This window comes from Poecilia mexicana, unplaced genomic scaffold (genome assembly GCF_051168715.1).
Source record: "Poecilia mexicana isolate PSO_F unplaced genomic scaffold, ASM5116871v1 scaffold_13, whole genome shotgun sequence".
Lineage (NCBI taxonomy): Eukaryota > Metazoa > Chordata > Actinopteri > Cyprinodontiformes > Poeciliidae > Poecilia > Poecilia mexicana.
In genome coordinates, this window is record NW_028263382.1 from 18,222,763 (window position 1) to 18,241,215 (window position 18,453).

Sequence of the window (18,453 nt, forward strand, 5' to 3'; positions counted from 1 at the left end):
TCATGCATGAGAGACAAACCTCCCCTTCAACAGGATGAAACCTTTCAGCAGGACATGTCTCAGTACAAGCAGCCGTTTGCCATGACCAACAAGGGATTTGAAAAGACAGAGCAGAATGCACCATAAGAAACAGAAGAACTCATGTAGGAATACTTTCTTTGTCAATGAATGACAAACGTTAACTGCAGGAGAGGGGCTTTTAGTTGCTGTCATCATTATTTCAGCCGATCTCTAATCAGATCTCTGATATATGATAGAACTTGATTATTAAGGTCTTTATATGCGAGACGGAGAATTCTGGATTCTACTCTGGATTTAATGGGGAGCCAGCGAAGGCAAGCTGAAGTAGGATAGATATGGTCTCTCTACTGTTTTTTTCACCAGTAGAAAATGGACTTACTCACTGACACTTTCAATGTCTTTGAAATTTGCAGTATTTTTAGTTGAGTTTACATGGCTACATGTGCATGCGTGGACTCTCTCCAGATTCTCTGGTTTCATCCCACAGTCCAGAAACATGCATGTTAATTTAACTGGTGATCATAATTTCATCTCGGAAGTGAGAGTTTGTGGGCGTGCATGGCTGACACGTGTGTTGGCCCTGTGGAGGGCTGGCAACCTGTCCTGGATGTATTAGCCTCTCGTCTGAATATAGCTTGTACTTGGTCCAGAAACCCCCTCTAATGAACATGAGCGAGATTATCTGGGTAGCAAGAAATGAGATATTGGCTGAATTGACTTAGCATATATTGTGGTGTACAGTGTAGTTGTATAGAGACTGAATAAAGCAAACCACTTGACAATTATTATAGAATAATAACGTCCTGCTTGGTCTCGGACCTTCTCGTCATACCTGTAATTTTCAGCACCTGACTTCAAAAATTCTAAATGATTAATTAATGGTTGAGGAATAGAAAATTATTATAATTTTTATAATGAAAAAGCAAAAAGTGGTGAGAACATCCATTATGATGTAAAACTGATGCCTCAAACTACCTTTGTACTTGGATAACTATATGAACGATCCAAGTACACAGCTGTACGGTAAGCTCCCACGTTTACTGTAAAAGCAAAAGAAAATCTCCAGTGAACAAGTAACTCAATTGGAGAGAGAACTGAATCTAAAACAGCCATGTCTCCTTTACTGTAGTGCCTTTAAAAACTTTCTAAGTCTCATTAAGTTTTGTAACCAAATCCTCTTTCACTAGAGTTGGACTAAGCCTCGCCATCTCAGAATTATAAACACGTGTAAGTGGAGATAAGGTGTCCGGAGCTGCAGTCATTTTAGAAGAAAGTCTGACTATAACATTCATATTTCACTTTTTTCTTTGTTATGTTCTCTGCAACTCGAGACAGGAAGATAACTACATCTATGATATCAGAATCTGAGAACAGGTGCGTGATTATGGCTGACAGATTGCAAGCAGGATTTTTTTTTTTTTTTTCTGTCTGTCTTTCTGCATTTCAGCTGAAGGAGAAAAGATGATGTGAATACATCTGTGCTCTGCACAACAACAGCTCCGACTGCGTACAGGTGTTGAACTGATTTTGAATCCGCTCTCTTTGCTAAATGCTGTTGCCTCGGCTGTAAATTCAACAGCCATTGGAAAACTCTCTTCTTGCACTTGCAAAACTTTTTAAAAGCAATCGGGCGAATAATTGGCAAGAACCAAAAATAAGAAGCTACTATTTTTAAAAATATAATTTGGAATCTGAAACGTGAAGCTCCTGCCTCCTCACTTTTAAACACACACACACGCAACACTGAAAACTATAGCAACAACGTGGTGAGCAGCACTGTCAGCACCCTCACAATCTGTGCTCAGCGTTGTCTGCAGCTACACGTGGCTAAGCTGCGTTGAAAGCAAGTGTTTATCAGATCTGGCATCTCCTCGTTTTGTTTTCATCCGTAGTTCATTTCATCTGGTACTATTTCTAAATATCAAGGGTATTACTACCAAAAACGCTCTGCATTCATTAAAATGTGGCATTAATTGGGGAAGAAAGGGAGTACCGACCTGACTATTCAAAGCCTCGATTCCCCAAATTATAAGAAATACTATATTGGGGAGAATGAGAAACTTTTAAGGTAAGAGTATTAAAATATGTAGAAAGGCGTGGGGGAAGAATCTTGTATGAGGAATTCAGGTCCACTTACATTAATGTCTCACTATCCATCAGATTTGATGAACAGCAGTGAGTTCCCTTGTTGTGTCTCTCATCTGATCCAAAGTGCTTAAAAACATCTAATCGGTTTCATGTTTTCTCTTCAGAGAAACTATTACATTCTGCAAATTGTCTAAGGACCATTTCTGACCTCTCTAACACTTTCATTCAGGTACACATTTGCTAAATACCATTAGCGAGTTCTTTCAGTGTATTTATATCCTTCGGTTGTAGAGCTGAATAAAAAAAATTGTTTAATTCAACTGCTATTTAAAAAAAAAAAATCTAAATCAGATGCAGATTTCAGTGTTGTATTTTTCATATGAAATAATTGTAAGCTGTTTTTTTTTTTTAAGCAAGTGAGTGCTTCTTCAGCAGTACTGTCACCAAGATAAGGAGAGCACTTATCAGGCTGAAGACAGATCACAATGTGTTTTTAACAAACACTCATACACGTCCCTTCTCTCTGTGTCAGATGTATTTTTGTGTTTTCCGGCCTTTAATTCAAGTTCAACATTTTATTGGCATATACAAAGCAAAAACATGCTGCCTTGTACAGTTTACTTACTTTGCTAGTTGCAGTGCCTGTTGAAAAGACAAAAGGTAACATCATTTATAAAAATACAACAAAATGTTGTCCACAGGTACAAACAAGAGAATCTCTCTCTCTCTCTCATTCTCTCTCTCTCTGCTTTTTGCTTTCTCTCTAAATCATCCAAATAAAATAATAAAATATAAGCAAATTTTTATTGCCAATTAAGCAAATTGGCATTCCATATTACTTCCCACTTTATTAGCTGTTATAGAGTCTGATGGCAGAAAGAAAAAGTTCTTGAAGCTAGTAGTCCTTCATTTCATTCTTTTATAAGATGTGTGAAAAGTCCAGATTTGGGGCCAGAGGGGTCTCTGACAATGGAGGAAACTCTCATGTACACTCTGCAGTTGTAAATGTGCTGCAGAGTGGGTAGTGGAGTCCTGATGAACCTCTCAAATTTGTTTCTCACTCTCTGCAAGTGTTTGTGATCCGTGACGGTGGCAGTGCCGTACCACACAGCGATACAGCTGGTTCAGATCCTCTTAACGTTGCATCTGTCGAAATTCCTGAGGATCTCAGTCAACGTGGCAAACGTCCTGGGCTTCCTCAGAAAATACAGCTGCTGGTGTGCACCCCAAGGTATTTGAAAGTGCTCGCCCTCTCTTCCACGAGCTCTCAAATGACTAGTGGATGATGAGGCCTCCGCTCCTTCTTCATATCCACTATCAACCACGGAGGTTGTCATCCTCACATCATTCCGCCAGATTTGCCTCCTCCCTTCTGTAAAACACTCCATGATATGTTAGAGATTCGGAAACAAGCAAAAGATCACCCATCCATCAAACCATTCTCATGTTAATTTTTGTCATCTTCTTATAGAGAAATAAACCAGTCACTAGACGTCTTCTGGATTATGTCAGTTAAAGTATAGAAGACATTATACTGCTGTCTTAAATTCTTAGGAAAGATGGAAAACACATCATCTTAAATTCTAGGCTGAATGTTATCTTTCCAATTAACATTCCGCTTATGTGTTTACCTATTTATCACCTCCATGCTGTTATTAGTGGTTCAGAAATATTCATGAAATATTAAAAATGTTTTTCCATCCCATCCTCCCCTCCATTTAAATATTCTCTACATCATGTGAATCCTACAAAGTGTCGAAAACATTAATTAGATATTTTGGTCCTCATTGAAATGATCTCATTTCACAGTTGCTTCATATTTGTCGGCGGCACATCCAAGATGTGAATGCTCTGTTCCAACACATCCCAAAGGTGCTTCATTAGATTGAGATCTGGTGAGTGTGGAGGCCATTTAAGAACAGTGAAGTAATTTAATGTTCAAGAGGATTTAAGCTTCGTTACATGATGCATTATCCCATTAGCAGGAACCAGCGTTTGATGGTATCTCTGTGGCCATAAAGAGATGTGGTCAGCATGAATATTCAGCTCATGCTTGACCACATGAACTGAATATGGTGCAGTGATATTTAAAGGGTGCTCAGTTGGTTGTAAGGGATCCAAAGTGTGTCAAGTAAATGCCCACTGCCCTCTTCCGTTACACCAACAACAACCTAAAACATTAATACACAACAGTATGAGTTTAACGTTCTTGTTTTTTGCCATATTCTCACCCCATCACCTGAAACTATCAAATTAGTCTCTGTTATTGTTCAATTTTGGTAAACTTTTAGAAAAATCTAGTTACAAGAAGGTTTGAAGAGTTGTGTATTCAGAGATTGTATTCTTTAGTTGTAGCTAGTTGGTATTTATACTACTGTTGTTTTTATAGTATCTAGAACCAGTCTGCCCATTCTACTCTGAGCTCTGAGATCAACAAGGTGTGTTAAGCTAAGCAACTGCAGCTAGAAATTTTCTCATTTTTGGACCCAGTCTCTATAAATCTCAGTGGATTGACTTTTTTCTTTTTTTTTCTTCTTTTTTTTCAGACCAGTCGATCTGGCAACAATAACTATGCCACATTCAAAGTCTTTTCCAGGATTTTCTTGCAAAATAGATTTTTAATCTCAATGGGATTTTCTTGGTGAAATAAAGGTTAATAATAAAAAGTCGCTTAAACGCCTATCTGTGCTAAAAACAATTAAACCCAACAATTGCTTTTGGACTCACTGCCAACAAAGCATGCAGAGAGTCTAGTTAAATCACTGGGTTGTTTAAATGCTCTAAATGATTCAGAGTACTTTGTAGGTACTCTCTTCCTGCAATGCTCTACAAACCTCTGGGCTGAAAAATGTTTACAAATGGCAGATAAACAGTGTATGTCTTAAGTAACTTTAAGTTCACACCTTTAGTGTATAGTCACACCATGCTCACAACTTTCTGTCATACTGCTTCTTATTATCATCTGCAACTCTTTTATAAGGGCAAATGAACTAGCCTTTGTTGGTCTTTTTTTTAATATTCATTAATTTACTCATTCTATTTGTGTCTATGTGCTTGCATGTGTGTGTGTGCGTGTGTGTATTCATTTGCACGCATGTAGCTGAGAATGCAGTAGTTGCCAAACAGATGTACAATGACAGCTCCCAAAGAGGGATGGTGATCTGGGCCAGTGAGCCAAACATGTCTCACGTCTCCACCTGTGCTGGGCATTCCTTTTCTCATCTTCCTTTTTTTTTTTTTTTGATCTATCTATCAGAAACTTTGCAAGCTGTTGCGATGGGACGACAGGCAGTCTGTTCGAGCGTTCTTCAAAAATATACAAGTCACGAAGCTCATTGCCGAAGCGCCGCATTACAACTGTCATACAATGCCTTCTCCTTCATGCTTCCTTTTGAGAAGCCTGCTCTCATTCATTTGCTTCCAAATTGTTTTTCCTCCTCCCGCGCTCGCACTCTTGTAAAGCAGGGGATAGTCTCAGTATTCCAACCATCTGATTTGGTGGAGCTCTTCCAGCGCTAGTTCAGTCCTGAAGATGCCAGCAGGTTTGCCATCAGCAGCGCCAATATCAAAGCAGATTTTCCATCCACCCAAACTGGAGGTAATCTGCTTCCTCGCATACACGCCGGTGTTATCTTTTTGTGGTATACACATTTTATGTTTCACAAATCAAAAGGTGGTTTTATGGTTCCCAAGGGTTTGTCCGTGCCCCTCTTTGAGGTGACGGACTTACCACCTTGCTTCTCTGAGTTAATTACACATTAATATGCTTTGGTTTCGTTTATGGAGCTCTTTGATTTTGCACTAAAAGTAAATAACGAAGCTCAGTCCGTCTGACATCACTTTCTCTTTTTTATATGAGAAGCCCAATTCAAAGTTTATAGTTAAATATGTCAAGAATAAAAAATAATAGAAGTTTTTAAGACAAAGAATGAGTAAGGCATTTTTGTTCAGCTTTGAAGATAAAATAGAGGAATGTATCTAACAAAAAGGCTGGGATGGGGTGATGTAATAGTCTGCTTGTGACAGACTAATTTGGATTTTTCTCTTCAGAGAGACAGAAAAAAACGACTGCTTGAAGCGTGTAACTCACCATGACATCTGTGATCCAGAGAAGCCACTGGATCTAAAGACAGCTCAAAATATGTGACCCTATTAAGATCTTTCAAATGATTAAAGTAATGAACTCACTGTATCTGGGAGCTGTTTTTCTTTAGCTAAGACACAAACCTTACATCTTTGATTATTACCGACAGGCACATCCTTTGTGGCAGCTCTGCAGTCTGTAATCTTTGATTTGTATAAAACCTGTAATCACAGTAATACTCGCAAAACCTGATTTCTAAAGGTGAATGCCCACAGGTTTCATGGAGAATAAAAATTGTGAAAGTATTGAAAGGGATTTCATTATTATTCTTCCGAAAAAGAAGAAAAAAAAAAGAGAAGTCAGTGAAGCAGGGTTAGCAGTGAGTCAGCCCTGTAATTAAAGAGGAGCGATCAATCTGTACCACTGACCACACTACTTATGCCAAGTCCATCGAATGGCTGCAGTAAAGAGCTAATTTAGAACCATTAGGGACTGCCAAGTTTGCAAACAGCCCAGTAATGATGATGGCTGATTCAAGTTCAAGGCTTGGCCTCTGTATAACAGTCAGACCTGGCAGCCGCAGGAAGGGATCTGTGAAAGATCTCAGATGAAGAGAAATATATTTGTTTTATTATTATTTTTCTTTTTTCAGTCATTTGCATGTTTATTGGATGCTGACTTATTGATCAAATCTTCCCCCGTTTCCCTGCTTTACCAATCCCTTCATCTTCCAAGGAAGCTACAAACACAAAGTTTGCCTATTCTTTAGGCGATCACAAGTGTATTTCTAATAATTTATGTTGTTTTTTTTAAGTCAGGTAAAGACTAAAATAAATTGTCTGGCTTACCATAATTGCTGTTTTACACCAAGTTCTTCTATTGGAAAACATGAAAATACACAAATATCCAACATCACATTGACATACACTAAACAGCAGTGCATAGTAGACACGTAACAGTGAATGCAGAAGAAGAAGTATCAATGTTGAAATAGACGTTATATGTTGTGGAGTATCATCCCATGCGTTGGTATAAACACAGAAGAAAAATATTTGGTCATTAGGGCTGGGTGTATTGGTCTAAATATCATTACTATTTGTACAACGGTGAGTATTAGATTGATACCTTTGTTTATAGTTTCTCTTCTACCTGACCAAGCAATTACTCAAATTTTCTCACAGAGTTCATGCTAGCACATATACAGATATTAAAATAAATATGAGATATCAAGAGCTTATATTTTCAATTTGAGAGCAGGACTTCATACCTTTGTAATGTTTGCACTCAGACCGCCTACTTTATTTTTTTCAAATAAAATCAGTTTAATTCCCCCATATGTGCTGCTTTATTATTACCTAATCAGGCAGCTGATAAAAATGTCTTACCAAACTCAAAAATATGCACTTATGTAAAGATACTGTACATACCTCCAACTTGAAATATGACTATGGCTAAATATTAACTATGGAAGGAAAAACAGTCTTCCTATTTAGGTTATATGAAGATACAGTTACAAACTCAGTTATCCTAATAAACAATTGTGTATAGTAGGTGATTAGGGAATTTTGTTGTTTCTATAGTGCTACTGTTTCTTTTTCTTTTGTAGATATTTAATAAAAAACACCTGTATTTACCTAAAATCTTTGTCCTGTATGAACAACGCAACTATTGGCAGAATCCGAAAGAAATTCTGGTTTTAGTTTTGACACAAAGCATTCATTTTAAAGAAATGTTTGCCTTACATGTATAACACTATATATGCAATAACCTTATAGTGGACATATCCCTGAACACACAAGTCCCACAATGCAAAACGGTGGTGCTTTTCTTCAGTAGGGACAAAACTACTGGTCAGACTTAAGGGGACGATGAATGGAGATCGAAGGTAATTCTTGAAGAAAACCTATTGATTGAGACTGAAGATGAGGTTGGCCTTCCAACAGGACATTAACCTTAGGCACACAGCCAGAGTTACAACAGAATGATTTAGATCAGAGGTGTCCATCTTCAATTCTCAAGGGTTAGTGTCCTGCATGTGTTAGATGCATCCTTGTTCCAACACAGCTGATTTAAATCACTGAATGATCCCTTCTTGACATCACTTTAAGTTCCCCAGATCCCCATTTGATCGAGGCGTGTTGAACCAAAGCAACATCTAAAACATGCAAGGACCAACTTTGGACACAACCAAAGTATGTTTAATCTGTTAGAACAGGCCAGTGACACACCAGACTTGAATCCAACTGATAGTCTGCAGCAATTCTCAAATATTGTTGACTGATGCTTCTCATCCGGTCTGACTGAGCTCCAGCATCTTTGCAAAAAACAATGGGCAAAAGTATACAAGTCTCTAGATGTACAAAGCTTGCAGTACCGCAAAAGACTCGCAGCTGTTTTATAGCAAGGTGTGGTTCTAAGGTGTTTAAGAGGTATAAACACCTTGACGAGGCATTGTATTTTGATACCACTGGTACTCTTCCCAGGGGACCTGAAATACAGTGAAGGAGAGTAAGATATTAAGGCAGCCAAGTCAAGTGCCTCCCCTCAAAGTGTTTTGCTGGCAAGGATACCACCACTTCCACCGTGACATGACCTGAATGTGTTCCACAGCACAGAGATTTCTGCCTTTGACTTTCTTGTAACTCCACTACACCTGTGGAGAAGTGGTGAAGCAGAAATTTTACGATGTTCTTGTGTGCTTCACATCGCTGTTCCAGAAAAGAAAAAGGTAAGACACATTTTAACTGAGACTAAAGGAGGCATATAGACTTAACTATGTAATGAAGACATAACCAAGTTCATTAGTGGTGTTGCTTTCCGAAGCTAGCACCTTTATACAGACACCGATATGTGTTAACATGCCTCGGAGATCTTTTTTTTTTTTTTTTTTCCTCGGAGAGAAAGGATGAAAAACTTGTGATCTCACCTTTCCTTGGAGCTTTGAGCACTTTGAGCAATAAAGGGAAAATCACCCCTCCTGAATGTGCGCTATTCAAGGGAGAGTCCTATCAGTCACATACTGTCAGACTCTCCTATCTAATCTTCTCCTCTCCATATGAAAGCCTTTATGGCTGCCTTATATGCTTGACATTTAATTAATGTTTCAGTCATGTCTGCTGGAGAATGCTGACAGCAAGCCAATATCTCTGGATCTTTGCAATCAGCTGTCATGAAGTGAGTCTCACTTTTATTTTGTCTGCATTTCTGGCTCATAATGCTGTTCTCATGCTCCTTGTCTCATTTGCATATCAAGCAGGCACTGGATTGTTAGCATGAGAATAAACTACCGTAATAGGACCCTCCTCGTGACCCTCTTTCCAATTGACGATGAAAGAACAGAAGGTGGCCGCATTCTCACAGAGATGCTTTCCTCCTTGCAAAAATCAGCTTGCTCACTTGTCTGACCTGCTTGTTTTGACCTGGGATTCCTCCACCTCTCCCACCCTCTACATATTAATGAGGAGAAAGATGAAAGGGAGCCATGCCAGAACCAACGCTGCATCTCAAACTCGAGCACATATAGGGAACAAGTGATTCTGAAATGTCTTTGAAATAGCAGATTTGCTTGGCCAGCTGGCCGGAGTCGAAGTAGTCTGGTCTAGTCAGAGTACAGACTTCAGTGTTCCCACGCAGGTCTGAATCAGCCATTACTCATGGTAAATGTGCGGGGTTGATGGGTGTGTTTTCTGATTATTTGAGCAAGGAAACATTTCACATGGTTTTAATCAATAATGTTATGTAAGGAAAATGCATTAGTCATAACAGCCAAAGACTGAAAAGCCACCCCCATCTACTAATCAGCTGCAGCACTAGCACAAAGACGTGCTTGTCTTTAGCAAAGTACTAGAGTGGTACGGATAATCAAATTAAAAACATCCATCCTTTTTAGCAATAAAACAGTTTTAGATCTAACTGGCAGCCCACCAATTACAGGATGAAATCATATTCTTTGTGCTCCTTGTCTGTGATAATTCATTGTTACTTTTCAATACATGTGTCAAACCCCAGGTCCCCGGGGCCAAATCTGGCCTGTAATAGACTATAGAGGGCCACAGAAATGGGAATTCAAGATGAGTTGTGTACTTAAGTATTATCGTTCAAAATAAATCAGTTTGTTATTGTAGTATAGAGCCAAATCACATCAGTGTGAAAAGATGTTAGATGTTATTTAATCTCAAGAAGTCCAAATTGAATGTAGAGAAAGCTATAATATTTTAACAGAATGTTAATGGGTAGTTTTTTTTTTCTTCTATACATTCTGCTACAACTGATCGTTTGACGACATTCATCATGTTCATATGAGTTTCAGATCCCTGCTCTGACACCTTATTTAGGCAAGGTTTAAGTGTCTTCCTACTTTAAAGAGCCTGAAGTAATTTCTTTACACCCAATTTTATTCTTTTCAACCTGGATTTCAAAAACAAAACCCCTCATGGACTGCTTTGTACAGCTACAATAATTTTAAAATCATCCCGTTGCCAATGAAAATCATCAGTCTTTTTAAACATTTCCCCACTGGATAGAATGTCTTCTTTCATTTTCTGTTTATTAACTGTTAACTGATTGAAGCCCTACTAGAAATACGTCCATGAATCAGCAAGGCGGTGGCTTGCTTTTGCACAAAATCTAAGTCAGATGATGCCCTTTTCCACTGGTCAGTGAGCTAAGGAATGCACCCTACCTAAACATATTTTTTTTATTTCATCATAAGGCAACACTAAGACAAAAAGAACAGGCACCCCTACACGTGTTACATTCACACCTTTTGGAAAATGAATGCTGCATGTTTTGCATAATGCATGTTTTTGGACTGCTGGAGGAAGGCATACTTTCTTGACATGGTGCACACATGTGTAGGGACAACATGCAAATTGCGAGCAAAAAAAACCCTCCTTGCTAGGATTTGAACCCAGCACCCTCTTGCTTCAAGGCAACAGCGCTAGCAACTGTATGTGGAATAGCAGTGCTTGATTCACATGGAAAATCAATTTCTTGTTTGTTTTTCTTCATTTATAGAAAAAAAAATCCAAACTGTAGCATGTAGTCCCCTTTGTTGATTGAGAGAAAATTGTCAGCACATTCTTGTTTTCATGCTTAGACGATTGCAATTCCCTGTTTGAAGGACTAGATAAACTTCTTTCTCACCTCCTGTCTCATTCAAAATGCTGTTGTCAGATTATTACTACTTTGTAGTAAGTAAACAGTGGAAATGTAGCTCAGTTAAGTCTTTTATTTATACAACAGATTTGTGACCCTTTGCAGCCCGATTTTATTATTGAGTCAACTTTGTTAAAGGTGTGCAGCAACCTTTTAATTTCTTCCCCCTTGTTTGCCAGTCATATTCAGCTGTATGTCTCTTTCAAGCCTAACCAATTTTATAGGTCTTCTGTCTGTTTAATTTTCTCCAAAGAAATGCTGCTCATTAAAGTTTTTTTTTTTTTTTTTTCTTGAATCATTCTCTGTGAACCCAGGAGATGGTTATGTCTGAAAATCCCAGTAGATCAGCAGTTTCAGAAGTACTCCAACCAGCCCATCTGGCACCAAGAACCATGCCACATTCAAAGTCACCTAAATCCCCTTTCTTCCCCATTCTGATGCCCATTATAAACCTCACCAAGCGCTACATGGATTGAGTTACTGTCATGTCATTGGCTAATTTGCTATTTGTGATTCCTGCCGGTGAGTGTCAATAAACGTTACTTATTTATATGTAAAGCTCATGTCCATGTGAATTCCAGGACCTACAGTCAATTTTCCAATTTTAGCCATTTTAATTTAGCTACTAATCCTTGTAAATATAATGGGTTTTTACTAAGAAAAAGTTGGCCAAATATATCAAAGTCTGTGTTCTGATTTAATAAAGATCTAATAAGTAAAGAGCTTTAAAGTAAACCCAGTTATCTGGCTTTGAGATAGAACTTTGGAATTTGTTTGATTATTCACTTCAAACTGAAGTAAAATTGGAAGAAGCAATACTTTTTTTATCCTTTTTTTTATTTCAGAAGCAGTAGATGTAGAGTACTGTATATGCGCTCTTGTTCAGGGGGAAAGTTCATACATATATCTTGCCATAAAAGATTACTTTATGCTATTTTTCATTAATTTCACAAACACACCCCAAATTAAATTTTTTCCTCTCCTTTCATCCGTCTCAGATCTGTTTGACAGCAGATATCTCACCCATAACAACCTCCTCTCCAATCATGGTGCTATTGCAGGGGAATATGGCAGCTGCTTGCAAGGCTTTGATTTCATCTTGCCCCAGATTTGCATTGTAATGAGAACTCAGGTCAATCAATAATTCACAGCAGTTTCACTTATAAAAACGAAAGACCGAAAGAGGGAAGGAGAAAAAAAAGGAAAACAGATCAACTCATGGGTAAAACAAGAACAGGACTTTGATGTGTGCCATAGGAGGCACGCATGCGGCTCTGATGCTCTCCTTCTCCGTTTGTATTTGTCAACACTGCGAGCGGCACAGCAGAGGAAAGTACATGCGCGCATCTGATCAGTGTAATGGATTTGACTGACTTACATTTACCCGTGACATGTACTGTATGTGTGCGGAGGCTCTGCACCGAGTGTCGAGAGAGTTGATTGTTGTTTGGAAAGTCACGCTGCGACTTTGACTTCCTAAGCTGCACACCACTGCATACGTTGCTTTTCTTTTAGCAAATGTACTTTCTGACTGCAGTTTTACACCCTCCATGGCCAACCTGAGATGGCAAAAAAAAAACCCTGCTAATTATGTGTGTAGGCCCTAGTGTCTTGTGACGATCATGAAGTACGTGGAAACTAAGAAATTAAGAGTTAGTTTGTTTGTTCATTGTTGGTTTGTGTGTATGCGGTGCAAGAAACAAATTAAATGAAGTCTATTTTAATAACGAAAGCAGTGTAATTTGCTTGTATGCCCCAGTGGTAAACAAGATATTAATTAACACTCCTTTTTTTTGTGTGTGTGTGTGTGTGTCAATAGTACCCCCGGACGACCCAGTCATCGGTGGCGGACCTGTGGTGAGCCTGAGAGCTGGCGATCCTTTAAACTTGACGTGCCACGCTGACAATGCCAAACCTGCGGCATCCATTATCTGGATCCGGAATGGAGAGGTCCTAAACGGGGCCATGTACTCCAAGGTAAGCACTGAGGTGTGTGTCATAACAGGTACGTAGACCAGCAGGGCGGGGGGCTGTGTATGACATTGTTCAGAAGGACTGTGGCCTGTTTGTTTGTTTGTCGGTTATATATCTTCCTCGTTTTTCTCTACAGTTTTCTGAGTGAATATATTCATAATCAGGCTACTGACCTGGTATTCACACCTGAACCTGAGAAAATCACACATGGAAAGAAATCAAAACAAATTAGTCAATAAAGTTCTTTATGACGCAATAAAGTGGAATGATAAAGGAAAAAGGTAAATCTTTACATAAGCTTCAAAATCCATTTCCTTCTGCTTTGGAGTCTGATGAAGTGAGCAGGGAGAGCTTATGTAGGGAAGACTGCACCTGCAAAGTATTTCTGATGGTTCTTTTGAATTCTCTTCAATACATTACGGTTATAGTATTCTGGAATACTTAAATGCATCTGGAACAAATACTAACATCAGGTTGTGAAGTCTTGAACAAGCTCTTTGTTTTGCCTATTGCGAGACACTTCTTGAGAAGCAAGCTGATTTTAATTTACACTGACAGGTGAGTTACAGGATTTCTTTTATAAATCCTTAAAGATTCCATTTTGCTTCCTGGCGTTTAATAACTTTTTCAGCTCTAGTGATGTTTTTAATTCAATACTTATCATAATAATTTACTTATTTAACAGCTAATTACCTTGCACCATACATATATACACTGCTGCAACTGCAGCACGGTGCTAAAGTATTTTTCAGATGCTTATAGTATTGCGCCTCAGTGTGAGGTGGGTGTTTGCCTCAGCCTTTTGGTTGGTTTTATGAAGTGATATTCCTTAAAAACACAAACATTCACTTCCTCTCGTTTACAAATGTACTAAAACAAACAGATGGTGAGATCATGAGACTATCAATAACGTTGCGTCTCTTTCCAGCGTTTTGATGTCGTCCTACAGAAGCTTGCATGATCAGACAATGCTCCGGTTCTTGAATGTTTTATCCCACAGTTTGATTCTCAGCCGCAGCTTGTCCTTAGACTTTGGATGTCACTGCAGTTCCAAAATCTTTTATGCTGTGGTCACATGAACCTAAACTCTGCATTCACATTTATTCTCAAGGCTTAGTCATCCATTTAAATCGGTTATATTCTATTTATGTTTAAACAAAGCACATAAAGAGGCAAGGCACTTTAGGCGACTAACACCACCCCTGCCTTCCTCCTCTCCCTGCGCTGTCTCATCCCATTATCGGCTTTTTTCAAAGAGCAGATAAATGCCATTGATTGGGCTGAGGTACGGCACCAGGCCGCTTTGAATAAAGTGATTGCCGGAGGTGCTGTTTGCTAATGGTAGGCGGAGGAGCGTGCTTCCTACCTTCACTTCCTCCTCAGGAGCAAAAGGCAGATATGAAGACATCCAGCGCCAATAGGTGACGGATGCTCGCATGCCTCCGCTGAGCCCGAGTATGAGCCCCCTCCCCCCTCCCCTCCCTCTCTTATCTCTATTGCCTAACATTAAAAAGCAATGGGTTCAATTAAACCAAGATGACTTTTCTTGGGTCCGCAGAGCAGCAGGGGGACATTTTGAAAACATAATCATCTGCTCTGATGGTCTTCTCATATCCAACAGATGAAGAGGTCTAATGTGAGCAGATGTGGCGAAGGGTTCACAAAGATGGCTTTACTGATGGTGTCATATGTAATGACAGTTCTGACCCAACCCAAACCTCATATCTGTGACCTCATGGAAATCTATTTACTGGACCAGTGATTAAATGAAAAACTATATGATTAAAACTAACATTTGGCAACCATGTGTGTTGCTTTTGACCAAAGCAGAGTTCATAAAACGTTGCACTGCTTATCATTAGTGAGGGTAGCTTAGGAATTTATAAGTGCAGTATATAATGAAGAAGCTCACCAAAGGAGAGAAAGAATTTACATATCAACACATATAAATCCCATTAAATTAAAACATTAAATGAAGGCCTTTAGCTCAAAGCCATACTGAAAAGGTCTCCATACATTTCTGTCTTGGAAAAGTTAAATAAAAAATAATAATAATTCGATGCAGGAGTTTGAGGATGACTTTAACAGTTGATTCTATTGTTGTCCATCTTTGCCATCCATACCAAAGATACTATTGTCAGGTTTTGATTTAAAGTGGATCAGAGAATAATTGGTGCTTATGCAACACACTAATTAGGTCTGATCAAGCAAGTTATTGTTAAAATCTATGTATTTATTTGTTATATCTTAACTAGTGCTTACGTTTTGCATGACTGTAATGGCTAACAAATTAATTTTAATTTTAATTTGGACTTTTTCTACTATAATGTACAACCTAAAAGAGGAAAAAATGTTCTGCATGTCTTGTTAGAATGTATTCCCTTTTATGTATCAAAGCTAAACTAGAAAAAAAAAAGTGCATAAAGTGCACACTACTGGTTTAAATCCTCACCGAACAAAATTTGTAGGTGGTTTCAGTTTCAAGAAATTTAATGAATAAAAAAAAAATAATATTTGACCTCAAAGTCTACAAAGGAAAAAATTGTCCACTTCTGATCTTTTTGTCATAGATCAGAAGTGGTTCATCTTTAGTTGCAAAAGGTTACCATGTGGTTTTTGGGGCAGCTATTTCTTTTGCTATCAAGCTTGTTTGTAACATAAGAGAGTGTTTATGCTGCACAATTTCCAATAATGCTTGAAAACCACATTAATCAAACAGATAAAGGGAAAAAAACAGTGGCTTATTGTTATAAGCTTCTTTGTTTCTCTTACCTTCAGAAGGTCAGAAAATATTAATTACACATAAACTTATTGTCCTGTAATCTGGTCATATGTGTATTGTTTGGAGCTTTATTTGGTATTAAATAAGAAAATATCTCAATTTGTGATGTGGACTGAGGTTGATTTTTTTTTTCTTTGTGCTGCTGCCAGCTAACCCCGTTTCTAAGATTAATGACTGCAGACAAGTCCAGAGCTATGATGGAAACAATCCCGATTGTGTCACAGAGAACATTACATTGACATACTCCGTGTCTGACAACTAATGTTCTCTGCTTTCAAAGTGACTCACGCACAAATATGAATTTCATCACATGGCTCTTCACATGGAAATGGGATTCACAGAGCATAGGAGCTGTAATATTATTTTCCTAGATTTCTCAGAAATGCCAAAAAAAAAAAACTAATATATTCACCCGAGTGGTGCAGATGCCTCAATTTTATGTTCCTTTAAAAGGCACAGTCAGATGGTTGAACTATAATGCGATAAGTATATATATAATGTCTTGTATCAGTTTACAAATTGAATTATTTCTTTTTTTAAATCCACACTATTCAGAATGACAGGTGATTTGGAAGGGAAGATGGGATAGATAAATTGAGGTTTCACTGGCCTAAAATCTTTGCATTAGTGTGGAAGAACACATCCCTCAAGCATTTTAACCTATTTTAGCCTTCAACCTTCTTTTTGGGGGGTCTACCAGGATGCCCATCTTGACATCATTTCCCCACGTCACTTTTGCAAAGGTTCTTCAGATCTATCAGACTGTGAAAATACTCACTTTTGCGGCAACAACCACAGATTATCTGTCAGATGAGTCTTTTGCTTTCACCGAATCAAATCAAACTTATTTATAAAGCACATTTAAGAACAACTGCCATTGGCCAAAGTGCTGTGAAGAAAAACCGCAAAATAACAGTGATCCCAACAGAGAAGATGCTAAATACAAACACAGCATGAGAAAGAAACAGAAACATAAGTGGACCCAACTAATTCATCTCTCACTCTATATTAAAAGCCAGTGAGTAAAAATGTGTCCTAAGAAGTGACTTAAATACATCGAGACTACTCAGTCCTTTTAAAACTTGAATTTTCTTCTATGGAAACCGACCTTTGGATTTTGTTGTTGTTTGTACTCACAGTAATAAAGCTTCAGCTTTCAGGCGGCTACCTGAAGGCTTTGGGTAAAAACGTTTCTGGTATTCATAATTTCATTACTGTGTCACTGGTATAATGTCTCTAAAAAAAAAAAAAACTAACCGTCTAAAGTTTCTCAAAAACAATCAAAAAGAAAATTGTATTTGCAAAGCTACAGCTCAATTTAACTTCAATTTAACTTTAGAAGAGGCTCTCAGGCCAGGGGGATCTTTTGCACAAAATGGTCCGGTGGGTCATGCCAGATTGGGTCAAGCCATTCTGTAATGTGGACAAAGAAATTTTAGCTAAGTCTGAATGTCTTCTTCATAGGAAAATGGTTCTGTATTTTAACCCTGCTCCTCCGATCAGGTATATTGCTGTCAGAATTTCATGGAGCTTTTCAGGAGTTGTTGTGAGGCTCTTGGCAGCCTTCCTGACCAATTTGCATTTTATCTTTTTATTAATTTAGAGAGAATCACACAGTTTGTAATTTCAGGTTAATCAGATTCAGTCATGAAGAGTGAAAGCTGAAACAGAACCGAAAGGCTTTTCAACAAAGTTGACGTAATAAACATCTGCTGTTGTTTTTAGGTTTCTCGGCCCATTTTCCCTTCGGTGTGTTTTTCTAAATCAGTTGTGTTTTAGTGTTGCTATTTGCATTTCCAGTATGATTAAAGTCACATTGTACGTCTCAAAAAGCCTGTATAAACAAAAATTAAATAACAGGAAGCAAATTATATATCATCTGTTTAAAGACACAACGACCTGACTTTTTCACAGGTCTTTTTGAAAGTTTGAATTTTGGGCATAATTTCCATAGCCCAGCATGTTTTTAGTATATAAACATTATTTTTGACTGTTTCCATTCTACATGGTGTTTTTTTATGTAGTTTCCTTTCTATTAAAAAGAACCGAACCTTGAGCCTACTTTAAAGGGAAAGCAGGGAAATGCAACTTGGCTTTGTGGTTGACCCCCCCTGCACCCTGTTGCCCACACAATTTGTTCTATTCAGTGACTTTGTTCTGTCCTGCACTGCTTAGCATAGCCTCCCAGAGCCCTCCTCTGAACGCCGGAGTCATAGCAGAGAGCCAGCAAGCGCTACCAACCGATTCCAGATGGCTTCCACAATACAGGGCTCAGAGGATGAGCACTGAAAAGAAGATTGATTTCCTTTGTGGAGTATGACAAGCCATGCACTAGAGCACAGCTCTC

The 18,453-nt window shown here is 38.4% G+C and overlaps 1 protein-coding gene across 1 annotated transcript in view; it reads left to right on the forward strand.

Annotated features, from left to right (window-relative positions):
- Positions 1-18,453, forward strand: part of LOC106930561 (kirre like nephrin family adhesion molecule 3) — a 58,764-nt gene that overhangs the window by 3,498 nt on the left and 36,813 nt on the right. Inside the window, exon 2 of the mRNA XM_088012120.1 lies at positions 13,170-13,327. Coding sequence (XP_087868246.1) covers positions 13,170-13,327 — 158 coding nt within the window. The remainder of the gene's footprint in view (positions 1-13,169; positions 13,328-18,453) is intronic.